This window comes from Castor canadensis, chromosome 11 (genome assembly GCF_047511655.1).
Source record: "Castor canadensis chromosome 11, mCasCan1.hap1v2, whole genome shotgun sequence".
Lineage (NCBI taxonomy): Eukaryota > Metazoa > Chordata > Mammalia > Rodentia > Castoridae > Castor > Castor canadensis.
In genome coordinates this window covers 18,296,209-18,323,540 of record NC_133396.1, presented here as the reverse complement: position 1 = coordinate 18,323,540, position 27,332 = coordinate 18,296,209, and the positions used below count along the sequence as shown (strand labels likewise).

General features: G+C 50.8%; 2 protein-coding genes and 2 long non-coding RNA genes across 25 annotated transcripts in view; 2 read left to right on the top strand and 2 right to left on the bottom strand.

The window, feature by feature from the left end:
* The window catches only part of LOC109676013 (uncharacterized), a 355,135-nt gene that overhangs the window by 226,699 nt on the left and 101,104 nt on the right, over window positions 1–27,332 (bottom strand). The gene's annotated exons all lie outside the window — the stretch shown is intronic.
* The window catches only part of LOC109679135 (leucine-rich repeat-containing protein 37A2-like), a 127,873-nt gene that overhangs the window by 12,601 nt on the left and 87,940 nt on the right, over window positions 1–27,332 (top strand). The window lies entirely within an intron of this gene.
* LOC109679134 (rho GTPase-activating protein 27-like) lies at window positions 1,743–16,245 on the top strand. Its single transcript, XM_074045648.1, is given in 17 exon segments — window positions 1,743–2,288; window positions 5,760–6,191; window positions 6,816–6,998; window positions 7,449–7,529; window positions 7,601–7,684; window positions 7,932–7,999; window positions 8,310–8,403; window positions 8,883–8,931; window positions 8,934–8,983; window positions 11,732–11,830; window positions 13,232–13,337; window positions 13,471–13,584; window positions 13,657–13,755; window positions 13,931–14,008; window positions 14,105–14,239; window positions 14,339–14,444; window positions 14,565–16,245. Coding segments are annotated over 17 exon segments (2,013 nt in total). The 5' UTR covers window positions 1,743–2,231; the 3' UTR covers window positions 14,743–16,245.
* LOC141413711 (uncharacterized) overlaps window positions 10,831–27,332 on the bottom strand; it is a 48,926-nt gene continuing 32,424 nt past the window's right edge. For 6 of the 11 annotated variants that reach the window (XR_012438530.1, XR_012438531.1, XR_012438523.1 and 3 more), the window contains 5 exons: window positions 19,670–19,853; window positions 18,924–19,256; window positions 17,785–18,414; window positions 17,274–17,477; window positions 10,831–14,247 (listed from right to left, as the gene is read on the bottom strand). This is a non-coding gene — a long non-coding RNA (uncharacterized lncRNA). Of the gene's footprint in view, window positions 14,248–14,880; window positions 14,896–14,990; window positions 15,006–17,273; window positions 17,478–17,784; window positions 18,415–18,923; window positions 19,257–19,669; window positions 19,854–20,767; window positions 20,862–22,687; window positions 22,739–27,332 lie in introns of those variants that run through there. The other 5 variants (XR_012438528.1, XR_012438529.1, XR_012438522.1 and 2 more) reach the window with 5 other exon arrangements.

Here is a 27,332-nt window from a genome sequence, read left to right as displayed (position 1 = left end):
GTAGAGTGACCCAAAAAGTTTCTTTTCATCAAGAAACAAAATGCTTCACCCAGGCCCCAGCCCACACCAGTTCCAGACCAGCTCCCTCAGGCATTCTGAGGTTGGGGACCAAGACCAAGAACCTGCAGTGGGACCTCATTCCCCTCTCCCTGAACATTAGTGGACATGTAGCTGGGGGCCATGCCAGGCCAGAGTGATACTACTGTCCTAGAAAAGGTGTGGCGGGGAGGGTCTCGCTGTGTCAAATCATTGAGCTTTCCTTAAGACAAAGAACACAGTTCCTTCCTGCTGTCCCTCCACCCAGCCTGGGGGGCACAGAGCAGGCACAGTGAGTGAAGAAGGGGGCTTTGTCCCTTACCAGCTCCCAAGCCAGTTCCTGGGCTGAGTCTCTAATTTGGGGTTTTTCTTTTTTCTTTTTCGAGGCATTGGGATCTTGCACATACTAGGCAAGTGTTCTACCACTTGAGCTACACTCCCAGCCCTTTTGTTCTTGTTTTGATTTTGAAACAGGGTCTCATTACCACCTTGCCTGGGCTGGCCTCAAACTTGAGGTCCTCCTGCCTCTACTTCCTGAGTATCTGGGATTACAGACTTGAGCCACTGTGTCTGGCTTTTGTTTTGTGTTTGAGACCGGAGTCTCACTAAGTAGCCAAGGCTGTCCTGGAACAGCCTTGCTATGTAGCCTTGCCACAGACTTTTAAGTGCTCGATTACAGGTGTATGCCACCACAACTGACATGACTTGGGGCCTTTCCTTTGCCTTTTGCCCCAGAGGATAGTATTCCTCTTGTACCTGCTCCTGCCAGACCCTTCCTAAGGGAGAGGGTGAGGCCTGAGGGCAGGATGGTGTGGTGTACAACTGACCTGTTTTTATGTCCCCCCTCGACCCCATGTGCCTCTCAGAGGGGTGAAGGTGTGTTTGAGGGAGGAGGACACTGGTCATCACCTCCTCTTGTTGGACGAGGAGAAGGCCACTAGAGGCCTGAAAGCCAGCTTCTGAAGCAAAGAGCTGGTGGAGCTGTGTGTGTTTGCTGAGTCCCTGGAGTGTGGATCTGTATGAAGCCTCTTACTTTCCATCCTTGGACAAGAGGAGGGATTGATTTGTCCTGGGGTTTGGGCTTCTTGGGGAGCCCATCCATAGACTTGAAGGACAGAGGACAGTGGAAGCCCCAACCCACCTGTGCTCTTGCCAAGTGTCCCATGCCCCAAATCTATGCCATATCTCATGCTACCTGGGTGCCTTTTTCCTGAGCCCACAGGGAGTGTAGGAGGAGAGAGGCCAGGGGATGTGAGCAACTGAGAAAAAATTGCCATGGTGCTGCCTGTTCCTGGGGCCTGGCAAGAAAGAACCTTGGAGAGGGAGGGAAGACAAGAAGGTCCCTGAGGGCTTAGAGGGTGCGCTGTGTCTACTGCGTGTGGCTGGGGTCTGAACACCCACATGCACGAGGAGGTGGAGGGAGAGGTCAGGGAGGGAGGGGACAGCAGGTGCCCACTGCCCACTGGGTCAATAGAGTGGAGGGTGGGGCACGGGCAGACTCGTACATGGATGTGGACACACAGGCCGAGAGGAGGTACATCTTGGTGACCAAGTCTGGTGTTCAGGCAGGCAAATACTGGTGTGGTCAAAATCTCTCCTGTTCTCTTGTGTGGCAGGGTCCACACATCAGCTCCCTGATACCATATCTGCCCAGACCTCTTCCTCTTTGGAAACCTCTCCCCCTCCCCCACAAGCTTCCTCTTTTTTCTTTGTATCCTCCCTGGGCCTTGAGGGAATGGACAGCTACTCACTCTCTCCATCCCAGGAGCTACTACCCCGGGCAACTCGAAGCCTAGGTCCTCACCTGCCCTTCTGCCTGCCACTGTCTGTGTTGCATCCCCTGCCCACCCATGACTCAAATGTGACCATCTGTGCAGGCTGTTCCAGGCTGCATCTGGGCCTGAGTGTCAGACCTCCTCGGTCACCAGAGCACTGAGTGGGGCAGCCAGTGCAGTCGAGGAAGCATAAGAACCACCTCCTAATCAGTACCCCCACCCCGCCCCTGTCAGGCAGTCTGTCTCAGGCTGCACTTCCGTAGTCCTGACAGGAAACCAGCTGCAGTCTCGGCCTCCCGCCATCTCGAGGCAACTTCTTGTTTCCCAGTTGCCCTGTGCCAGCCCTAGGGTTGTGCCCCTTGGCTCCTCCCCGCCCCCAAACATTCCCAGGCTCTGTCCCAGCAGCTCACAGGGGCTGGGATGGTGGAGATGATTGCCAAACTGACCAGGAGGCAGAGTCGGGCTCTACGGGAACAGGTAGGGGTAGAGGGCCTCGGGGGCAAGCTCAGAGGGCCTTATGTGGTCATGGCGGGGTGGAGGGGGGCTCCCAGCAAGCCTGCATCCCCATCCTGATAGGAGTTAGGTGCTCTGGGGCTCAGAGCAGGGAGTCTCAGGGAGGTGGGGGCTTTTCCCTTTTCACCTCTTTCCTACTCCGGGCTCTGTGTATCTGAGTGTGGCTGAGGTACTCAGCTTAGGGCAAGAAAGGCAAGGCTTCCACCTGCTTGTGGACAGGCTAGGGGACTGGAGGCAGGGGGAGCACTGCATCCATGAGGAAGTGAGAAGGAGCGGTGGGTGTGGTGAGAGCCGGGGTCCCTCTTGACTGAGTCCTCTGGCCTGAGGTGGGCGACCACTTCCTCTTTCCCACTCTGCACCTCCTGTGTCTCTAGGATACTACTCAAAAACCCTCAGTGATGTCAGACCCCTGTTGCTGAGCTGTGGCTGAATCTGGGCCTCCAGGAGTGGGGCTCAGGGTGGCAAGCCCTGCTATGCCCTTGAAGCCCCAGTGGTGTGCCTGGCACCACCTGGCTCCCAAGAGCAGTCAGAAACCAGTGAGGCCCTGCCAGGAGAAGAAAGCAGTTCTATCTTGGCACTGTGGGGCTCCGCAGAAAGTTCTAGAACTTGCAGAGGCCTCAGGGGTGCTGTTCTGTCACACATACCCTGCCCCTAGGGCTACAGCATTGCAAAGAGGGAGTGGCTCTGCCTGCTCACCGCTCTGAGGGCCCCACTGCTCCTCAAAGCAGCCTGTGTGTCTGGGACAGCCCGTCTGGGGCAGCATTGAAGACTTCTTCCTTCCTTCCTTCCTCCTCCTCCCTGCCCTCACAGTGTGCTCTGCATCTTGTCTTGCTTGTGAGAGCCCTGTCACGAAACTTCTCTCTCCAAAATCTCCTGTACCTGCTGAAGTGTCCCCTGTGCAAGATCCTGTCAGCCCCACGACCCTGGGACTGCTCAGGAACGCAGAGCCAGTCCATGCAGCCCAGGTGGAAAGCTCTGCTCCAAAGAACTCCTTTGTTGGCTCTTTCACTCCCCATGGCCCTCCCAACTCCTGCCCCAGAGATAGGCAAGGCCACTACTCCAGTGGGTCCAGCAGGGGTGGTAGGAGGCACATCCAGCTCCCTCAGCTTCCTCTCCTCCTGGCCTCCAGGATGTCCTCCCAGGGCATCTCCTAGGTTCTGTGGCTTAAATCCTCATCCTCAGCAAGTTCTTGCTCAAAGCCTTCTCCTGTAGTTCCAGGTGTGTGTAGGATGTGTGTGTGTGTGTGTGTGTGTGTGTGTGTGGCTGACATTTGGATTGACAAGTATTAAAGCAGTGTTTTTGGCAGACCTGCTGTGTGCTTGGGATGGAGCAGTGGGAGGCATTAGTTGCATCATCCTGTGTCTTACTCGAAAGAAACTCTTGTTTGGAGGGAAGAAACGTGGGCAGACCAGTAGGCAGCTAACTGACCACCAAGGCAGGACGCCATCAGGCCCTAGCAGAGCAACAGACAAAGTTTCAGCACGTTAGACCTCTCTCTAGAGAAGCTGTGAGCAGAGGCCCTCAGAGGAGCAGAACTTGAGTAGGCAGGGAATGAGAGCAGGGAATTCAGGCCAAGCAGACAGCCAGAGCAAAGGCACAGAGGTGGGAAGGTGACTTTCGTGTTGGAGGTGGGTGAGCAGTACAGCGTGGCTGGAATATGGGGTTGCCTTGAGGCCTGGGGTGGGGGAAAAGGAAAAGTGGGTAGATGGTCCCATCCCAACCACACAGGAGCCTGGCAGAATGAAGAGAGGAACTGGTGGCCTGGTGTTCCTGGGGACTGGCCACCCTAAAATTGCAACTCTGTTTCTCTGACAGTAGTTTTGCTTTCTTGCTTAGTGGAGTCATCAATACCATGCTCTGCATTTCCCCTGTCACTGTCCCCTCACATGTGCACTCCAGGGCCGATCCTGCCAGGAGGGGACTTGGGTCCATTTGTTCCTGTTGCATTTCCAGTTTCAGGAGCAGTTCCTGGCATGCAACAGATAGGCAAATGTTCATGGGATGAATGAGTGTATTTTAGGCCCAGCAAAAGGCCATCTTGACTAGGACATGCTTCCCCTCTTGTGGTTTTGAAGATTTATTGTACAAAATTTTGAGACTACACAAAGTTTAAAGACAAAGCAAAACAAAACAAAAACTGAGCTGGGGCTGTAGCTCACTTAAAGAGCACTTGCCTACTGTGCATTAGGTCTGGGGTTCAATCTCCCCAGCATCAGCAGAAAACCAAAATGAAAACAAATATAAACTCTGTAATCACACTCCCCTCATAAGTCCTATCCAAAATGATAGCATTTCATATGATTTCCAAAAACACAAAATTGGAACTTCCATTGGGGTCTACCATTTTGAGATCTGCTGTTCACCTGGAGCATTATGTATTCTCAGGAAACAGAACTAACATCCTCACATTCCACTCTGCAGTTTGATAAAGTAGTTTGATGATGTAGTTATCTCTCCAGTCGGCTCACAGTGCTGGACACACTGGAGGAGTCTCAGGAGAGATCTGGAGCCTGGCACTTGAGTCCTGATAAAGGAATAGGAGTCAATCAGGTGAGAAAAGGAGATGAGTCCAGGTAGGCTGTGACTGAGCCAACGCCTGCAGGACACACAGAACAGAGGGTGGGGACCTGTAACAACTCAGTACTATGGAGCTTGAAGTTCAAGGGAAGGGGCAAGGAGTGGCAGGAAATCAGGGGTGAACCCAGGCAGGTGACAGATGTCCTCTTGCACCTAGCTGAGGCCTTAGACTTTGCCCTGTAGCCAGCCAGGAGCCAGGACGTGTGACTCAGGCCAGCTTCTGTTCTGTGAGGGCATGAAGCATGGAGCGCTTGTATTCCACGTGGTCTGCCACCCTTGATGAACCCCCAGAGGCCCCCACTTCCTTTGGAGAGGGGGAAGGGACTCCTTTCTTTGACTTTCCATTCTCCAGCCCATCTGGCTGTTCGCTCTTTGTCTCTTTCTCTCTCTCTGTCTCTCTCTCATCTGAAACTGATTCCCATACCTGCAAACCCAACCCAATCCCAGAGCTTTCTAGACTGGGAGGGAAGGAATGGGTGGAAGCTCTCACTGGAGCTGTGGAAGGCAAAGCTGAAGCTGAAAAGGGGACCACTGAATGGAGGTCCCAGGCCATTTCTCTGTCCCTGCCTCTTTGAGTATACAGTCATGAAAACTGGATTATCAATGTTTTATTGTTAATAATAAATAACATAATCACCCACCCATCTGTGGTGCTAACTACTTTACAAAGTACTTTCAAGAACATCTTATTCTGGTCACTACAACTTCTGGAATGGGCAGAGCACATGTCTTACACCCAGGGAAACTGAGGCAGAGAGGTAATGGGACTGGCTGAAGGTCGCCCAGGTGGCAAGTAGCCGAGTTGGCACTATGTGACCCTCGAGCTGCCCTGAAAGTCGTCTCCTTCGCCTTCCACAGGTGGACGAACCCCCGGAGCCCGTGTACGCAAACGTAGAACGGCAGCCGCGGGCCACTTTGCCCCACGCAGCCGCTGCTCCTCCATCCGGCCCGGTGTGGGAGACGCACACGGACGCGAGCACCGGGCGCACCTATTACCACGATCCCGACACGGGCGTGACCACCTGGGAGTCGCCCTTCGAGACTGCTGAAGGCGCCACTGGCCCGGCCACCTCCCCGGCCTCAGTGGGCAGCCAGGAGAGCCTTGAGGCAGAGTGGGGCCAGTACTGGGATGAGGGGAGCCGCAGGGTGTTCTTCTACAACCCGCTGACGGGCGAGACAGTCTGGGAGGACGAGCCAGAGGAGGAGCCGGAGGAAGAGCCCCAGGAAGAGGCCGAGGAAGAGCTGGAGATGCAGCCCTGCATGAGTCCTGGCAGCCCCAGGGACCAGAGGGTGAGGGGCGGGGCCCGGTGGATGGGGCTGTGCTCCTCCTCCAGGGCCTCTGACTCCGCCTCCTGACCCTCAGGGACCTGAGAGTGAGGGGCGGGGCTCGGTGGGTGGGGCTATGCTCCTCCTCCAGGGCCTCTGACTCCGCCTCCTGACCCTCAGGGACCAGAGGGTGAGGGGTGGGGCTGTTCTCCAGGGCCTCTGACTCCGCCTCCTGACCCTCAGGGACCTGAGAGTGAGGGGCGGGGCCCGGTGGGTGGGGCTGTGCTCCTCCTCCAGGGCCTCTGACTCCGCCTCCTGACCCACAGGGATCCGAGAGCGAGGGTCGGGGCCCGGTGGGTGGGGCTGTTCTCCTGGGCCTCCGACCCCGCCTCCTGACCCTCAGGGACCAGAGAGCGAGGGGCGGGGCCCGGTAGGTGGGGCTGTACCTGAATGCCTCTGACCCCGCCTCCCACTCCTCAGGGAGTCGAGGATGGGGGCGGGGCCTAGTGGGTGGGGCTGAGTCTGAGCGCCTCTGACAAGCCTCCCCCTCTGCCACAGGGAGTGATGGGTTGGGTCTGGTACAGAAGGTGGGGGCAGGGGACGGTACTCTCACTGAGAACCTCTGACTCCATCTTCTGGTCCCTGCAGCCCCCCACCCCTGAGACAGACTACCCCGAATTGCTGACCAGTTACCCGGAAGAGGACTATTTCCCCGTGGGTTCCTTCAGTGAGCCTGGCCCCACCTCTCCCTTAACTGCACCCCCTGGCTGGTCCTGTCACATCAGCCCCGACAAACAGATGCTCTACACCAACCACTTCACCCAAGAGCAGGTAGGGGCAGCACTGGCAGATGGGCCCAGACAGACCCAGGGTCACTGCTCTCAACTTTCCTCACTAGGAGCTCCCCTTAAGACTTTTTGTGCGTGTGGTGGAGGAGACTAGAGTTTGAACTCAGGCCTTCTGGTTGGAGACATACCTCCAGTCCATTTTGCTCTGTCTATTTTGGAGATGGTGTTTTAAAACGTGTTTGTGCTGGCTGGCCTTGAACTATGATCCTCCCGATGTCAGCCACCCAAGTAGCTAGGCTTACAGGCATGAGCGATCTGCACCCGGTTTCCCCTTAAGACTGCAACTCCTACAAAGACCCAAACCCAGCCCACAACAGTCACCTGCAACTGCCCCTGGTGCTACCTTGGACTCTGGTTGAAGGGAACCTTCACCCACCCCCACCCCCCATCTAATGAGCTTGGCTAGGGGCCCTGACCATCCCTATCCCCACAGTGGGTGAGGTTGGAGGACCAGCATGGGAAGCCATACTTCTACAAGCCAGAGGACTCCTCTGTTCAGTGGGAGCTGCCCCAGGTAACCAACAGGGGAAGGGAGAGCGCTGGGAAAAGTGGAGGGGGTGATATATGACAGGTCTTTCTCCCCAGGTCCCTGTCCCTGCCCCACGAAACATCCACAAATCCAGCCAGGACAGTGATACCCCAGCCCAGGTCAGCCCTCCGGAGGAGAAGGTAGAGAAAGGCCATGAAGACTCTGACAGGACAGAGAAAATAGGGGGTTCTGGAGGTCCTGGGGGCAGGTGGGATATAACCACAGGTCCCGGTGCCAGGCCTCAGAGTAGGGAGAGGGTGGGAGATGGGAGGAAGTCTCACCTGAGACTCAGGCCCAGGCTGTTGAGAGCTGCCAACTGAGGGGGAGATAGATGTGCTCCTCATGGCTCACCCTCTGACTACACCTTTTTCCACTTCTATCTCTTAGATCAAGACTCTGGACAAGGCAGGGGTGCTCCATTGCACCAAGACAGTGGACAAGGGGAAGCGGCTCCGGTGAGAGCCTGTCCGCATTCAGAACCAGGCAGGGTGGGCCTGAATGGCGATGTTCACTGAGTGCTTCCCCTGTACCAGGCTCTCACTGATCCTCACAGGGACTTCACAGGAGGTCCTGTGAGGAAACTGAGGCACCAAGAAATAGTTGACCAAGGTCCCTTGGCTACCAGCTGTTAGAGGCAGGTTCCAGTTCTCCCAAGTGGTCCCCCAGGCTGTGTTCTTAAGCTATGTGCCCTGCTCCTGGGAATGAAGGGGGCCCAGCCCAAGAGCAAATCTAAGTCTTGCCCAACCCACTGCCCCACCCACCTAGGAAGAAGCACTGGATTACCTCCTGGACCATGTTGGAGGGTGGTGTCCTGACCTTCTTCAAGGATTCAAAGACCTCAGCTGCAGGTGGCCTTGAGGCCCACCCATCCTGGAGCAGGGACCGTACCCTCTGCTCTTTGTCTGATTTACTTTGGGAAAGACCAGTCTGAGAGAGCAGTGCCCAAGTGCCAAAGGAGCTGGGCCTTGGCTGGGAGGGGTTGATGGCAGCAGAATCACTGCTGGACAAGACGTCCCAGCCACCTTGAGAGTGGCCAGCTCCAGCCTGGAGGGCAGGGAGACTGGGGCCTGGTGCTCACAGGGACAGGGGTGGGCTCCTTTTCCTTCTTTCCCTGGGTGAACAGGTGGCAGAGGACAGCCAGTCAGAAGGCTCTGGGACTAAGAAACACCAGGACTTGGAGTTTCAGGAACCCTTGGGCCCCTTTCTCCCAGGGCTGTGGCCTAGCCACACCAGTGACCTCAGCCTGTCCCTCAGGCTGGGGAGCCTGGTGTGTCAGAGCCAGGGTGTTGTAGCAGACACATCTGTTGAGGGCTCCCCACTCCTCCTCTCTCTCCACAGAGGCACCCTTCCAAGCTCTCCACCCCTGAGTACACAGTGGAGCTGAAGGGGGCCTCTCCTGGGCCCCCAAAGAGAAATCCAGCAAGAAGAATATGTTGGAGGTAAGTGGTGAGGGTGGGCAGGAGAGAGGAGCTTACTAATGGACTGGGACCCTCACTGCAGGCAAGCCCCAGAAAGGAGAACCTGGGAAGAATTTGGGACTGGAAATCTCAGGGCTCAAGGTCAAAGCTGTCCTAATCCCAGGTCCAGTGTTTCTGCCTGGCCATCATGGATTCTGCAGTTTCCTCTCTGAGTTAATAATCCTTGCCCCAGAGAGTAGTAAAAAGTAAGGTTTTTGGGAGACGAAACTGACGCCTACAATGGCCACCCTCCTTCCATCTGCTGGCCTAAGACAAATCAGGATATTCTGTTCAGGCTTCTTACTCTGATAGGCTGGGCCAGGAAAACTGCTCTCACTTGCCAGAGCCTAGCTTTCATCTGGACTGGGTCCCCAGTAAACAAATCAGGGCAATGACAAGCTAGTCAGGCTCCCCCAGCAGGAAGAAAGAGAAGACAGGCAAGGTCCTCATAGTGCCACACCCTTTGCTGTTGCAGGGTTGTCTTGTTTTTGTTTTTTCTTTTTTTTAGATTTTTTAAAATTATTCATATGTGCATACAATGCTTGGTTGTCTTGTTTTTAACAGTCCTTAACAGCTATAAGGCAAAGCACAACAAAAGCACAGGCAGTGAGCTGATAACATCCACAAAAAAAATCCAGAACGAGGAAAACAAGTTAGGGATGGCGTCAGGATGGATGATTAGGGAAGATGATTGACTCGTGCCAAGGTGGTTGTTGAGAGAAATTTAACTCCAGTTTTCCTGGCAGCAAAGGTGAAAAGAGGAACTCCATCAGTTACATGGCTCTTATTGCTGAAAACAATAACAACATAAAAACATCCTATCCAGATTTTCAGGGAATCAAAGCTAACCCTCAGCTTTTAAAAAAATTTCTAATAGACAGATCTATGATCATGGGGTGTGGAGTGATGAGACCAGTGTCCTGCCAAAGAGCTCCATGGAGGTCAACGTAGGGATTTTAGGGCTGCTTTAGGTAGCATATTATGAAGAAAGCCAAAAGTGAAGCCTTGCATCCCAGCTCAGACAAAGCAGTTTTGCAAGGAATTGATGATTCACCAAGTTTCATTCTGTTCAAGAACTAAGGTATTCACAGATCAGGGTTGCAAAACCAGTTTCATTCATGAGCAACTCTTACCATTAGGTCTGGAGCCTTCTTGAGAATTCTAGAGCTTTCTTGAAACTTGGCAGGATAGAGTTCTGTGATCAACTAGCAATGTCTGCCATGCCATCAAATTGAGCAGGGACATTACATTGCTAGGTATGTTCCTTTCTGGACCTCAAGGGACAGCCTTCTAACTGTTCTCTGCAAAGGTCACCTCTCTGACCAAGCTTCTGATGAAAGTTTCAGAGGAGGCCTGTTTGAGTTGTCTTTTCTAGCAAAGCTAGGGAGGCAGGAAGCTGTTTGAGTAGATGGGAAGGCTGACGGGCCTGAGCAGAAGTCAGGGAGCCCTCCACCTCCTGGCTGGCTGGTGGTCATCCTCCCTCTACTCAGGGTGGTCTGTAGACCACTCCAGAATTTTCCTCAAGAGAGAGCTCCAAATTCTCTGTCCTCAAGGATGGACAGCTTTGTGGGGCCCAGGAAGCCCTCGCAGCACACTTTCCTCATCCTCCTAGAGTGACAGTCCCCAGAGAGCAGTCCTGGGGGCAGCTCAGCTTGCCTGTGCATTCAACAGGATAAATGCTTTATGAATTATATTGCTATGAGGGCTGGAGGGGTGGCTCAAATGGTACAGCACCTGCCTAGCAAGCACAAGGGCTTGAGTTCAAACCCCAGTACAAAAAAATATATAGAAGAAAAGAAAAAGAAATATTGTTTCATAACTAGACAACGTAGCTTTCAACTTTATTTTATTTTCATCTTCTTCAGCGCTGGGAATCAAACCCAGGGCCTTTTGTATGCCAGAAAAGCTCTCTGCCCCTGAGCTACACTCCCAACCTCCTTTTTGTCATTTTAAAAAGCAGTTTAAATAGTATTCAATTTGTAATTTTTAAAGGAAGGCAGCCAAAAGGCAGTCCTCTTGACTCTAGAAGTTGCTCCCTGCTGTCTGAGCCAGGTTCTGCTGTCTCTACCTCTCACTGCGTGGGGTTGGTGAGCAGTTCTGCAGCTGAGCACTTCCATTAGCCAGAGCCAGAGACCCATGAGGGAACCTTCCAAGTCAGCAAGGCTGCCAGTTCTGTGTCACAAAGCTTCCCTCTGGAGCTTTGGTTCATCTATGCTTCTTCATGATAGCTGTGAGAGGACTCACTGGCCAGGCTCAGATGTAGGGCAAGCTGGGGCAATGTTCCAAGCAGCTCAGTGTGTTTGGAATCAGCCATGGACCAGCCATGATCCAGTTTCAGATTCTCTCTCAGGTTTTCTTCATTGTTGTTCCAGCAGCCAGGGTCTCCCATGGGAAGTTTCTGTCACTTGCCTTTTTGCAGGCCAGTGCTCTGGGTGAGGCCTGCCATGCTCTGTGGCTCACAGGGAGACAGGATGAGGCCCTGCAGTTGACCCCTGCACAGCTGTACTCCTTCTCTTGCTGGCTGTGTGCCCAGGAGGAAGTTGCTAAAACTTTGTTCATCTGTAACAAATGCTGTCACCCGTGGCTTTAAATGAGGAGGAGGACTTGGATCTTTGCTCCATTAGGTTCTGAGTCCCTACGGTCAAGGATGGGTTACCTCCATCTCTGTACCCATCTTACCCGCTGTAGACCCAGGAACCAGAAATGACCCAGTAACTTGTGTCTTTCCAGCTGCGGAGCCGTGATGGCTCAGAGTACCTGATCCAGCATGACTCAGAGGCCATCATCAACACCTGGCACAAGGCCATCACCCTGGGCATTGAGGAGCTGGTAGGCAGAGCCTGGGCCTCCAGGGCTGGTGGGGAGGGGGCAGCCAGACATTGTATAGGGCAGCTGTGCCCACATGGGCCAGACTCCATGGCACCAGTACCATGGGTGAGGGACCTTCCCTGCAGGTATAGCCCCCTTATGGCTGGAATGGCAGGGAAGAAAGGCTCTTCCTTACACATATCACGCCAGCCCTAAGGAGGCCTTGCAGGAGTACTCTACCCAAGGGCTAGAACTTCCCCTGGGTAGTAACCTAGAGGATGTTCCCATTTCAAGGGAGGCAGAGGGAGAGGAAATACTCTGAGAACCAGCCTCAGGCTGGAAGAACAGGCTGAGACTAGAAGATAAAACTTAAAATGATTGAGTTCGGCAGGCTACTTTTTTGTCTTTTCTATTTTAATTTCTTATTAATATTTTTATCAGCATATCATAGTTGTACAGGGGGATGCACTGTGACATTTACATAAGTGCTTAGAATATACCTTAATTGGTTTCACCCCCTCCAACCTCCCTAATCTCCCCTCCTCCCTTCTTAGAACAATCTCAACAGGTTTCATTAGTCTATTTTCATACATGAATACAAACTACACCCATCATCTTCGCCCTCCTTTGCCCTTTCCTTATGCCTGCCCCTCTCCCACTGGTACCTACCCTCGGGTTTTTGTTTGGTTGGTTTGGTTTGTTTTTTTGCAGGTGCTCTATCACTTGAGCCATGCCCCATCTATTTGTTTTTAGTTTGTTTTTCAGTCTCTCAATTTTACCCAGGTTGACCTGGACCTCCATCTTCCTGCTTCCATCTCCTGAGTAGCCAGGCTCATAGGCGTGAGCTACCACACCCAGCCTTTTTTGGGTGTGTGTTTGTCGAAGATATAACCCAGGGCTATTTGCATACTAGACAAGTGCTCTGCCACTGAGCTACATGCCCTGTTCCAGAAGTCCACCATTATCAGTTACATAAGTAGAGATAGGGCAGGGCCTCTCTGACAGTTATTTGCCTGGCAATAACACGGTGGTTTTTGACCATGATCTGTATTAAATCCAGATGCAGGAATCCAGATGCAAGGAGATTATGCTGGTGCAGTTAACAGTGCCCCAACTGGAATTGCACAACTGGGAGTCAGTCTAGTGGAGTGTATATAGCTGAGGACAATATGAGAAATGAGGCCAAAAACTGGGGGGTGGTAGGGGTGGCTAGGATAAGAAAGGGTGGAAGAGAACAGAATGACTCTCCCACACCTTAAGGGCTCTGCAGTCAAGGAAGGTGAACGTTCTGATTCCCTGGAGGAGGTGAGGGACGTTTACCCATTAAGGGAAGGGAGAACTCCGCCTGGGGGGCATATCCAGTCCATTCTGAGAGACCCCAGCTGGCCTCAGGCCCTGCCTCTCTGAGGCTGCTGATTCCAGTCTGCAGATCTTCCCCTGGGAGAGGAAAGTGAGATCAGCAGCGGAGACTTCGGGTCTAGTGAGCGCCTGGGAAACTGGCAAGAGGATGATGCGCGCCAGAGTGCAGGTGTGTGGAGGTGGGGAAGAGGGAGAGCAGAGCATCCTGGAGTCTTATCTCTTGGGGGTGGGAGGTAATGCTCTGGTTGGGGACTGCCAGGCAAGCCCCAAGGCCACAGACCAACCGGATTCCCCTGTGGCAGCACTGAGCACCGCGAGCGTGGAGAGCGACTTGAGTAGGGTCCGGCATAAGCTCCGCAAGTTCCTACAGAGGAGGCCCACAATGCAGTCGCTACGGGAGAAGGGCTACATCAAAGGTATCCGTGGCTTGCCGGAGACTGGGCACAGGTGGCGCGGGACCAGGTGGCGCTGATGACCTTCTCTCCCAGACCAGGTGTTCTGCTGCGCACTGGCTGCCCTGTGTGAACGCGAGAGGAGCCCGGTGCCACGCTTTGTGCAGCAGTGCATCTGCACGGTCGAGGCTCGGGGTATGCACCACATGAGCTGAGCAAGGCTTCCGGTGTTCGGTGGCCTCCCTCCAGCTCTAAAGCCGGGAGGTCCTTGGGTGGGCACAGGGTGGAGGGAGAGAGAACTGGAAGCCGGAGACAGAATCAGCAGGGGCTCTAGCCACCCCCCAGAGTCAGTATCTCCCTCTCCCCCCAGGGCTGGACATTGACGGGCTCTACCGCATCAGTGGAAACCTGGCCACCATCCAGAAGCTGCGCTATAAGGTGGACCACGGTGAGGCCTGACCCCAACCCCTGTCCCAGAGCCTGAAGGCATGATGCAGGGGTGCTGACCTCCCCTTGGTCCTCTCTTCCCCCTCCCTGGCCGCAGATGAGCGTCTGGACCTGGACGATGGGCGCTGGGAGGACGTCCACGTGATCACGGGCGCCCTGAAGCTCTTCTTCCCAGAGCTGCCTGAGCCCCTTTTCCCCTTCTCACACTTCAGCCAGTTCATCGCGGCCATCAGTGAGCAGCTGGGGAGAGGGAAGGGAGAGAGGACGGGGACGCTAGCAGACCCCTTCCACACTCTAAGCGGACCCCATCTCTGGCCCTTCCCTTGCGCAGAGCTGCAGGACCATGCCCAGCGCAGCCGCTGTGTGCGTGACCTGGTGCGCACCTTGCCCGCCCCCAACCTCGACACGCTGCGGGTGCTCTTCCAGCACCTGTGCAGGTGAGTAGGACAGCCTTCCCATGGTGGGAAGACGGTGGATCGTGGCTGAAGCACCCATGCCCGCCCTACCCCGTCCCCACTCCCAGCTCTGGGCGCTGATCCCACCCCACCCCTGCCCAGGGTGATCGAGCACGGGGAGCAGAACCGCATGTCGGTGCAGAGCGTGGCCATTGTGTTCGGGCCCACATTGCTGCGGCCTGAGACGGAGGAGACCACCGTGCCCATGACCATGGTGTTCCAGAACCAGGTGGTGGAGCTCATCCTGCAGCAGTGCTCGGAGATCTTCCCACCGCACTGACTGCGGAGCTGGGATGTGCAGCGGCGACCATGGTCTGGCCACGCAGGTTGGTGGCTGGAGGCCATGAGGCTGGACTTTGTGAGAACCTCCGCCTCCCACAGTCCGCAGGCACAGTGATCGCTGCAGCCCTCGATTACGAGGGGATGGTGACCCCTGGTGGGGTCACAGTTTGCAAAATGTGATTTTTTTTTCCTTCCCTGGTGTGTCCTGTTTCGGGTTCGTTAGGTTCTGCTCTTTATTACAGCGCCACCTACTGTTCAAGTCTGCGAATGTGAAGGGGGTGGGGGGATGAGCATTTGTTTTCGGGGACCACTGCTGGGAGGAGGAATTTGGAGAGGGACTGCATCTGGCCCAGGCCTTCGCAGAGACCCCGTGAGTGCCAGCCCTGTGCAAGCCCCGTCCCAGTCAGGAAGCAGCTATTGACAATATCCCTGCCACTGACAAGGCAGGACTGACCCCTACTTCCAGCCCAGGCCACCCAACCTGCCTCCTTCTGCCTAAGGCATGACTGGCTCCTGCGCCATGTGGCTGACTGAGGACAGTTTCATCTGCTTTCTTGTTTGGAGTTCCTCACCTCTGCCCTCCCTGAACCACTCGTGTTCTGTGAAAGGGTTCTTCGCACCGACTAGATGTGTACCCAGGTCCTGCTACCTGGCATGCTCCTTTGCCACCGGCCATCCCATCTTACAGATGAGGAAAGGGAGGCTTGCAGAGGTGAAGTGGTTTATTCAGGGTCCAGGGAGTGATCTGATTCCCAGCAAAGCTCCTCCTACACCAGACAAAACCTCCGGTGTGGGGGGGTACCAATCCTTTCAGCCCCCTCCTCCACCACTGCAGTATGGGCCTATGGGCAGAGCAGAGAAGCTAAGCTGGGCAAGTTCAGGGATGGTCTGGGGCCATCCCTGAAGGCAAAGAAGGAAACTAACCCAGCTGTTCTTTTTTTGGGAGGGGGACATAGCACTGGTCAGAGCCCCCATCCCTCTCAGAACCCTGGCTGTCACATGTACCTATCTGGTGCCTACTTTGCTGTGAAGAGCCGGGAGAGGCCTGTGAGGTGCGGAGAGGAAAAAACGGCCTTAGGAGAAGGAGGGGTGAACCCGGGAGTCAGCAGAGTCTCTTCCCTCCTTGTGCACAACCCACCTCACTTGATGGATCTCGACCCCCAGCCCCACCCACCCTCATTGATTCAACAGACAATAATAGCTAGTATTTATTGGGCATTCGCACCATGCCAGCATTTTATGTGGATTATCCCACTTGATCCTCACTGTCAATATTTATTGTGTGCCCTCATGTGCCAGGCACTGTGCTCTGGGGCAGGGGTACAGCACATGCATCTGCCCTGGTGGAGCTTAGGGTCCAGTGGAGGAGGCTGACCCAAGCCCTGCCCTGATGCTGTCAGAGCTGGGCAAGAGAACAAATGGAGGCCTCCTACTAGATGGCTGCATATTTAAAAGCTCTAAGTCAAGCTGACAACTGTTAAATAAAACATGTTCTATTCTCCTGCTTTGGGAAATGTACTTTGATAATGACCTGGAAGGCCAGATTCTAAACTTCTTTGACTTTTCTGAGGTCCATACCAGAGCGGGGTGGCACGAGAAGAGCTGGCCCTAGCCCTCAGCCTGCTCTGGATCTTCTACCCACAGAGCCTCCTACCCCAAGGAATGACCCATGTCCATGAGTGCATACTTCTGGTACCTCCTGCACCCAGCTGTCACTTGGCTATCACTGGTGACACATAAGGGCCCAGGGCTAGGGCACTGGGGCAGGGGCTTCTGGGGTTCCCGGTATTAGCATCTGGTCTAAAGGGAAAGTTCCGGCCTCCAAGAGGGCCCCATAGATTTTTCACCCTGTGGAGAGAGCCACAAACAGAGGGGGTCCTGCCTGGAGCCCTCTTCAGCAGGAGACCCACATGGGGGACCCTGTTGCTGGAGGCTGTGGACAGACATTTACCCATTGATAGCAGAGCAAGGAAGAAGCACAGGTGCTCTGCAGGCCTGCTGGGAGGGGGAGGGTAACTGCCCAAGGACCCACAGTTCCTCTGCAGAAGCTGCACTTGAGTGAGCAGCAATAAAGAGCTGACCAGGTGAGGAATTAAGGGAATGAAGAGTGTCTAGTTTGAAGGAACAGCAGGTGCAAAGGAAGGCTTGTGGAGAGAATAAAATCTGAGGGAAGCCTATCATGCCTGGGGCTCAGAAAGCCAGTGGGCACAGGTGATACTGGAGAGGCTGGCAAGAGACAGCATGCAGGACCCTCTAGACCACACTGAGTGGGGGGCATGGGCAGGGGGCTGTGGCAAGGACATTGGGTCATCAGGACAAGGAGCTGGAAGGTCCTGGGGTGAAGAAGTCTTAGGAAGTGTGAGCACCCCACCCCCACCATCCAGGCTTCCAACTCTGCTGAGGCCTCTGGGGCCAAAAGCGTAGCTACAAGCAGAGAAGTTCTAGAATCATCACATATTGTCCCCAGGAAAAGTGTCAGAAATCACCTGCCACCAAATGAGAAAACCAGAGGATGACACAGTAACTCACCAGAGGTCACACAGCAGATGCCTGGCCCAGAGTTTCACTTACAGTCTGGGAACCTACTGGTGTCCCAGTGGACATGTGAGGCTCAGCTACATGTCCCACACTGGGCCCAGGTGAGGGTGAGCACTGATATAGTTTGAATGAACTGGATTTTGTCTGAACACGCAAAGATGTGTAGAAACAGAAGCTGTCCTTTTGGAGCTCCATCTAGTTAGGGAAAGACATAGAAGGGGCAGTGGCACAGCTGACGGGGGTGGGGGCCTCTTCCCAACACCCCCCCCCCCACAACAGTTGTTCTAAGACCTGCTGCCCAGCCTCTGCCCTGAGCTCCCCTAGAAAATATCATGGGGCCCAGCTGCTTGCTAACTCCAAGGGACATGCCCAGTGCTTGTGCGAGTGGACACGTGATCTGCTTGGTGTCCTCCTGGCATCCTTCACCCTCCCTTTCTCAGCTTCCCCCCTCTGTCTTCCCTGGACATGAAGACTCCCCAGGCTGTGCCCTCAGCCCACATACCTCCAAATCTCCATCACCAGCCCAGGTAGCGCTCTTCCAAGTCCCAAAGGAAAATGTCCACCAACTTGCAGGATGTCTTTGCATGATGGATGCCAGACACCTCAAGTGTATCCTGCGTGCTCTTCTTGGCCTCTGCTCACGTCTGCTCTGCACTCCACCTCAGCTCTCTTTTGTGCACCTTTCCCCCCAAACTTAGCTACCACTTGTGAATGTTCTTCCATTTCCAACCCAGCCTACCAGCTGAGGTCTGGCAGAGCATTTTCAAGGTCCCACCATGCTGTGCCCTGCATCACTACCTCACTCTTTTTCATGCCAGAGAACATCCCATCGCGTGGACATGCCACTTTTCTTTATCCACTCACCAACTGAAGGACATCTGAATTATATATCCTCTTTGGGGTCGTTATGAATACAGCTGCTGCAGACACTGGTGTGCAAGTTTTTTTGTGGGCACCAGGTCTTACTCAGCTGGGGCTGCCCCCACGAACACACAGGCTGGTGGCTTAATCAGCAGAGATGAAAGACTTCTCACAGATCTGGAGGCTGGAGGTTCAGTGTCAGGCCACAGCGTGGTGGGCTTGTGATGAGTGTCCTCTTTCTGGCTTGCAGATGGGCGCCTTCTTTCTGTGTCTTCAGATGACAGACAGATCGAGCTGCAGTCTCTACTCTTACAAGGACGCTAACCCTACCTCGTGACCTTACCGGAACCTAATCACTTCCCAAAGGCATCACACGGGGCTTAGGGCTTCCACACACAAAGCTGGGGATGGGAACATTCATTCGTGGCTCGTGTGATTCAAGTCTCTCGGGAACAAGCCCAGGAGTGGAAGTGCCGGCTCACACAGTGACTCTCCCTGTAGCCTGTGGAGGACCTGCTAGACCCTCTCCTACAGCGACAGTACCAGGTGACATTCCCGCCAGGTGTTCTCTCCCACTTTCTGTACCCACAGCTTCAGGTCTTTACTGTTCTCAAAGTCAGGTCCTCCTCCTGCCCTCCCCTCCACAGGTGGCCTCTGTCCCCAGCATCACACCCTGCCCCACGTCCTCCCTCACCTCCTGTCCCAGGTGCCTCAGTGCACACATCTACTCAGGGATTGGCAACCCCCCCAAAAATGATTTATTTTCCAGGAAATACCCACATTCACTGTCCAGGCTTCTCTCTTGCATGTCTTGGGCTGATGTTCCCTGGAAGCAAAAGCAGGAGGCCAACTGGGTGCCATCAGAACCATCACCTGGGGAGGATGAAGGCTGAAGTACTGAGCACACATTAGGTCTCAGCGGATCTCCCACCACCACCGTCACACACACCGCTCTGGAAGCTCTGGGAGAGCCTCAGTGTTGTTCACATATGACAAGGGACCAGGCCTTCACAGCACCTTACTGACCAGTCAGTTGACCAGGCTTCGAGGGAGTCCAGCCTCCTGGGTCCCCCAAGGCTGGATGTTCTTTTACTGTCAGCCTCAGCGGAGCACCTGGTGCAGAAAGGGAGCTGGCAAATTTCCTTTGTAAAGGGAGGAAAACTCCCGGCCCTGCTGGGAAAACGGAACGTCATCCTGCACCTCCCACCTGTGCCGCTAGGTGGCGACGACTAGGGAGATCATATGGCCAGCTCTATTTTTTCCAAAAACAGAAAAGTGGTTTGTTTGTTTGTTTGTTTTTGCTTTTTTTCTGGTACTGGGGCTTGAACTCAGGGTTTTGAGCTTGCTACACAGGTGCTCTACCACTTAAGTCACACCTCCAGCCCCTAACATTTTATTTGGAAAGAAGTTGCAGGTAGACAGCTGTCACCCAGCTTCCTCCTGGTGACATCTTATGTAACCACAGTGAACAATCAAACCTGGAAAGCAATAAGGCACCACACACCCTGGTAGACTACAGAGCTTACCTGAGATCACTGGTCTTTGCAGGCACTCATTTTCGTTCGTCTTTGTGGAGAACCCATGACATTTTATCACAGGCACAGATTAGCATAGCCACCGACAGTCAAAACACCAAATGGTTCCATCACCTCAAAGGAAATTGCTGGTGTAGCTCTGTGGTAGAGTGCTTGCTTAGCATGTGCAAAGTCCCTGGATTCAGAGAGAGAGAGACACAGAGAGAGACAGAGACAGAGAGAGAGACAACGAATCACTCCCAGCTGTGGGTGAAAGATGGAGGGAGACACATCACATCAATCAGAAAGCTTCTGGTGTCCAGGTATATACTACAAGCTAGACTTCCATCCTGGCAGAGCCCACTCTCTGCTGCCTGGAATTGGCCCAAACATTTTCAGGAAATGCTGGTTCAGGGTCTGTAGTTAAGGGATTTGGGGACTTTTGAAGCAGAGTTGCTAACAGGGGGCGTCAGAGGCCTTTCACTCAGGGTTTGTTTCCAAAGATCCACCAGGATGAGACAGGGAAAGGCCTGACTGGGAGGAGGTAGGCTAGGATCAGGCAGAAAGAGGCCCTCAGTCAGCCTGGGGCTCCCCTGTAGAAGTGGCTCTAGTTCCAGTGGGCCTTGGCACCTCCACCCATCCTCCCCTGCTCCCATTTCAAGACCTTGGACTGCATACTCTCCCCTCTTTGCTCCACACTCTATGGTCTTCTCTCACACGCCCATCTGCAGGACTCCTTCCAGGTGCCCCCTTCCCTCAGGGTCTTCAGCGTGCTTTCCCAGTGTGGGTCTGACCTCTGTGTAGGACACTGAGTGAGCCCTTGCCCTGGACTGGCACCTGCTAACCCTGGGGAGCCAGAAGGGGAGCCCTACCACGGCATCCTAGGGTGGTGGGATGTCGTGCCTCTGGACCTTGCCCACTTGGTGGCATGCTACTGAGCGCAGGCACTCTCCTCAAAGCCTGCACTGCCCTCCTCGTCTACAGAATTCATGCCTCCCCCCAACACAGGATCTTCCCCACATCCCCCACTCCTCACCCCCTGGCTTGCTCCGCCCACTGTGCCAGCCTCCCTGCACACTTGCATCCAGCACACACCATGAAGGTGCTCACCTCCACAACCTTGCTCCAGCTGTTTCCTGTGTCTGCTGTCTCTGTCCCATTCTCTACTGTCCTGCCCTCTCCTCCACGAAGCCTTCCTCACTGCCTAGCACATAGGAGAGCAACTTCACAATAGAATCTTGCTCATGAAGCTTTCCTAAATTGTTTGTAATCCACACGCTTATCTTCCCCAGAGACTGCTCGTTCATCTCTGTTTGTTTGTTTGTTTGTTTGTATGTGTGTGTGATGTTGGATGCTAGGCAAGCATTCTACCACTGAGTCATGCCACCAGTCCTTGCTCACCTCTGATTGCTCAGAGCCTGGCCCACTAAAGGTCTGATAAATGAATGAAAGTGTCAGTTGTCAGATCTTTGAAACCCTCTTCCTGTGACCTGCTTCAGCTCCCTTCCCCTCCATAATCACTCCATCATGGGTTTCTTTGTGGGTTGGATTTCTGGGCAGCCACTCCTCTCCCTGCCACCTCCAGATGCTGGCCTGCCACCCTCCCTCTGCTTTGCTCTCTCTGCCCCTCTCCCTGGGCAGGCTTACCTTCCTAGACAGCTCTAACTGCTGTCCTTAGGCTGCCAGGCCCCAAGACCACCAGCAGCCCTGGTCCCTGAGCCTGTATATAACTCCACCACTTCCTCTTTGCCTGCTTGTCTCTGCCTTCCCCAGTCTGTCTTTCCCACAAACACTCAGCTCCGTCAGAGCAGGAGTCTTTCTGTATGACAGACTGCTGCACCCTGGCACCACACGTGCTTGGTCGATATTTGTAAAATGAATGAATGATTGAATGACACTGTCTCTGAGGTCCTGTGGACACTTCAGTTTCAACAGATCCCATGTTGATTCCACCATCTCCTCCCTCCCCTCAGTGATCTCCTGTCTTCTCCTCTCCCCTCCCAGTCTCCCAACTTAGAAATCCCAGAGTTGAAACTATTCTAAGAGGGGAGATAAAGGAGAATGATGGAGGGGGTGAATTTGACTAAGATATATTGTAGGCACTTTTGTAAATGTCACAGTGTACCCCAGTACAACAATAATACGATAATAAAGAGACCAAATCAAAGAAGGAAATCCCAGAATTGCCCCAGAGGTTTCCCTATCTTCTCTTACATGAACCAAACACCATGTCACCCAGATTCTCCCTATTTTTTCAGTCCCCACTCCACCCAGTCCTCCTAGTTTAGACCCTGTGGCCTCACCACCTGGACTTCCTCGTCTGCTCCTAATTTGCTCTGTTCACTTGACGCCTGACCAGTTTTCCTCAACTGTCAATCTCATTGTGTCAGCCCCTTCTAAAAACCCATACAATTTTATTTCCCAAAGTGAGAGAGTCATGAAACAGGTGGCGCATAACATAGGCTCAAGTGTGCCAAAGGTACAACTGGGGTGACAATGAACATGGAGAGCAAGATAAGAAGCTGTTTCTTAGCCAGACGCAGTGGTTCATGCTTGTAATCCTAGCTACTCAGGAGGTAGAGATTGAAAGTGTTGTAGTTCAAAGCCAGCCCAGTCAAAAAGTTAGCAAGACCTCATCTCAACCTAAAAGCTGGGTGTGATGGTGTTTGCCTGTGTGCCAGCTACACGAGAAGTGTGAATAGCAGGATCGCAGTACAGGCCAGCCTGGACATAAAGGGAGACCTTATTCCAAAAACAATCTGGGCTGGGGGTGTGGCTCAAGTGGTAGAACACCTGCCTATCAAGCACAAGGCTCTGAGCTCAAACCCCAGTGGTGCCAAAGAAGAAGGAGTTGTGTCTTTTCTCTGTGCAGAAACCCAGGTTTCCAGGGTTCTTCTCGCCTTTTTCACTTGCTAATCTCTCCTTTTCCCATGGATAGGGACTCCAGCCACAGGTGCCAGCTAGCAGGATAGCTAGCTAGAATGTAAAGGTAACGTCACCTTATTTTTATTCTATTTATTTTGCCATTACCTGTGCAAGAAGAGAAGGGAATCAGACACTCTGGTTGTTGGGGGTTTATTCCTACGAATAAACATAAGGAGGTAAAAACTTCAATAATGAAAGTTATAAAGCACTGAAGAAATGAAAGCAGGCAGTAGAACATGGAAAGACTCTTCATGATCCTGCATCACCAGGATCAATACTGTGAAAATGGCTGTGCTACTGAAAGTAATCTGCAAAGTCAACACAGTTACCATCAAAATCCCAATGTAATTTTTCACAGAAACAGAAAACTCAATCCTCAAACTCATATGGCAAAAGTAATCCTGACCCAAAACAACACGCTGGAGGTATCACAATACCAGACTTCAAATTGTACTACAGAGCTATTATAACAAAAATAGCATGGTACACAAAAACAGACACGGAGAGCTATGGAAGAGAAGACCCAAAAATAAACCCACACAGCTACAGCCGTATGATTTTTGACAACGGAGCCAAAAACATTCACTGGAGAAAAGACAGGCTCTTCAACAAATGGTGTTAGGAAAACTGGATATCCCCATGTAGAAAAATGAAACTAGACCTACATCTCTCACTCTTACAAATATCAATTCAAAATGGATAAAAAATATTAATGTAAGACCAGAAACTTTGAAAGTACTATGGGAAAACTCTTGAATACTTTCCGAATAGGATTCCAATTACCCAGGAAGTAAATGAAATAATTGACAAATGAAATTTCATCAAATTAAAAAGTCTGTGCACATCAAAGGAAACAATTACTAGAATCAAGAGACAACCCACAAAATGGGAGAAAAATTTTGCCAGCTATTCATTGAATAAAGGATTAATATCCAGAACAGACAAAGAGCTCAAAAACTAAACAACAAAAGAACAATTAACCCAAATAACATGGAAAGTGAACTGAACAGACAGTTCTCAGAAGGAGAAATGGCTAATATATGAAGAAATGTTCAATATTCTTTGCCATAAAGGAAATGCAAAGCAGAACTCTTCTGAGATTCCATCTCACCCCCATCAGATTGGCAAATCATCAAGAGAACAAACAACAACAAATGCTGGCCAGAACATGGCAAAAAGAAACCCTCATACATTGCTGATGGGAATGGAAATTAGGACAACCACTATGAGAATCGGTATGGCAGTTTCTCAGAAAACTGAAAAGAGAATTATCATATATCATCCTATCCTATTCCTGGGAAAATACCTGAAGGAGTGTAAGCCAACATACAAGAGAGGACTGTACAGCCATGTTTATCACAGCACTATTCACAATAAGCAATGTATGCAATCAACTTAGGTCCCCAATGACTGAAGAATGGATAAAAATAAAATGTGGTACATATACACAGTGGAATATTATTTAGCCACAAGAATGAAATTATATTGTCTGCACGAAAATGGAAGGAGCTGGAGATCAGAATGTTGAATTAGATAAGCTGAGTTCAAACACCAAGTAGTGCACATTTTCAATCATATATGCAATCTAGACCTAAAATGATGGTGGTGATGATGATAAAAATAGTGGGGCATGAGAGTACATGCAAGACTGCCTAAGAGGGTTGGGGGAAAGCAACAGGAGAGGAAAGGAAAAAGGAGAGGGTGCTGGAGGGTGAAACGGTCAAAGAATATTATAATATACATGAAGATAGCATGAAGAAACTCACTAAATACTGTTTGCAGACAGGGTAGAGAGGGGAGTTAAAAGAATATAACAGGGTGAACTTGATCAAGTACATTCTACACATCTATAGAAATATCACAATGAAACCTCTTTGTACAATTAATGTAAGCTAATAAAAATAAAATTCTTTAAAGGGAAGAAAAGAGGGAAAAGAAAGAGCAACAGAGGGGGTGAATATAACCAAGGTACGTTATATGCATGTGTAGAAATATTATCACCGTGAAACCTCTGTACAATTAATACATGCTAATAAAAATATTTTAAATGGTTTTCATGCAATATTCCCAATCTGCATAATCACTATAACCTATCCTCTCAAAATCTAATTGTATTTAAAGATGTCCTGACCATTACTGCTATTATTTTTGCCTGCAGATTAAATTTAAGGTGTGAAAAAAACTGAGACATTTAAACAATGGCCATGGTTAAGTAGGAGTTAAACAGTCAGAGGCTACAGAAATTATAATTCCAGTTCCCTAAAAGAATCATCTCAACAAGCCTGCTTAAAGTACTTTGTGTTTATGTGCAAGTTTATGCCTACTATAAATATTTCTACAATTCTTTTCTGTTCCCAACTACTTGAGGGAAGCCTGAAAAAAAATTTGAAATATTTTTGATGCTGGCCTAGCTTGAATGTACTAGCATTTGAGTTGCCTGTCAACATCCTGCAACGTACTCTGGGCACAATTTGCACAAACAACACACCTTACGTGTTCCACTAAACAAAGCCACTGAATTTGCTCTGTAGATGGCAATGAAGCTGTTAAACCTCCAGTGTTTCAGACCCACGTGGCCAGACTGGAATTTCTTCTCTAAATGAGATGAAGACTTAATCTGGTCAATTCCCCATCTCCTGAGAGGCTTATGTCACTATGTGATGTGATATGTCCAAAGGAGGCAAAGAAACCTGTATTATGTGTATCAAATCCAGTTCTTGAATATGCTAAGAAACTGTGATAACACTTTAAAAAGAAACCTACCACAGATTGCAAAATCATTTATTAATTTATCATTTCTGACGAGTTCAGGCTTTCAAAGAATGAGAAGTCAGGTGTGCCGTGGGCTATTCGTGATGCAAGTTGCTGCCACTCAAGAATTTTCTGAGTTTTTTGTTGAGAGCAATAAAATTTCATCACATCCAAATTCACATTTTTTAATTTACTTGTGGCTCTTACCAGATTTATTTTGGGAATGTCAAGTTTTTTAGAAAAAAACTTACACTAAATTTCCAAATTGCTTCATTTTGGTTTTAAGATGAGCTCAGCTAAGATGAAAAAGAGATCAACCAGTGAAACAGGAGGATAACAAGGATGATGTTAAAAGTCATTATTAATTTATGGCAAATTTTAGACTTGTTTCTTTATACACCAAGGTGAAATACCTTCTTAACAGACTTATTCGTGTGTGTGTGTGTGTGTGTGTGTGTGTGTGTTTAAAGGTACTACATCCTAATAGCCTGTTAAATTTCTTCCCAACTCCTCAGATTGACACAATGTAAGTAACTATGGAAATCATAGAAGAACATGCTTGTTAGTGTGAAAATATGAGACACTTCTTTGTGGGAGTAGAGCTGTTGGGACTGTAATCACTAAATGAATCAGCCATGAAGAGATGTTGAAATAATTTGAGCACAGGAAGTGTGCCAACATCACTCTGGAGGTACAAAATATATACATTTAAAAAGAATAAGAATAAGTAGTCCTGGGTTCAATACGCAGCACCACAAAAAAAAAATTGTAAGTGAAAAGGTACTGGTACGTGTTTTGTATGCTGACCTCTGATTGAATAAATAAGGAAACAAGAAAACAAATGAAGAATGGCGCTGTGATGCCATGAATTATTAAGGCTGCTGCTGTGCTACAAAGAGCAAGGAAGTTGTTTGTGTGTCTCTTCTTCTTCTTAATATTATGTTGGCTTTAGTCTTGAGGGCTTTTTTTTTTTTCGTTTTGGCTGATCTGGGGTTGGTTTTAGTCTTGAATCTTTAAAAAAGGAATTGGGTAGACTGTAATGATTACCATCTGTTTGTTACTTGAATACAAAGAATATTCTAAGTTCTGTTAGGGACAAAATGTGAATGAATCTGGACTCTGAACTTACACATTATGCAGCCATTGACATAAACCATCAGTTAAGTAATCAGTTAAACCCAGCTAATACCCCCAAATGGCATGGATTATTCAATTATGGTGAAGAGCTCCTTTGACTTCCTGGGAAGAAATGCTTAAATTCAGTCCTCAAAAAATATTAGAATGATACAAATTCTTTGTACAAGGAAAACTTCAATGCAACAAATCCCAATCCAACAGTAATAAACGTTTTGACTTTAAAGAGGTCAGAAGGGGTCTGGGGATATATATAGCTCAGTGACAGAGATCTTGCCTAACGTGCAGGAGGCCCGGGGTTTGATACTCAGCACTACAAAAAAAAAAAAAAAAGTGGCAGAGGTGAGTAACATGTGATAGCAACAGGTAACATTTTCCTGAATTTCTTCTTTGCAAAATGCTCAAGAGATCTGATTATAAATTGTAAAATATTAAATGAAGGAGACCAAAACAAAAGATAATCAGATTATAATTGTCATGTGATTCTAACTGATGTCATTATGTCTATAATTTTTGTTTCCATTTTCTCTGCTTTCATGTTCACCAGAAAGAAAGGCTTAGCAAGTACTCATCTCTAATCACTCTGTATCCACTTGCACTTTCCATGTACCGTGGCAAATCTGGACTGAGTTTCTTCTCCAAGCTAGCACAATACAACCGTGGTCCCTATGGCACAGAGTACCTGGATCTTTAAAAAACACTATTTACTTTAATAGCAATTCACGATAACCATCTTCTACCAAGGACACACCAAAAAACATACAATGTATTATCTCTCATTTAATAAACAACCCCTTATGAGAAAAGTAGTTTAATAATTTATATTTTACAGATTAGAAAACTGACTTGTACAAAATTCACAGCT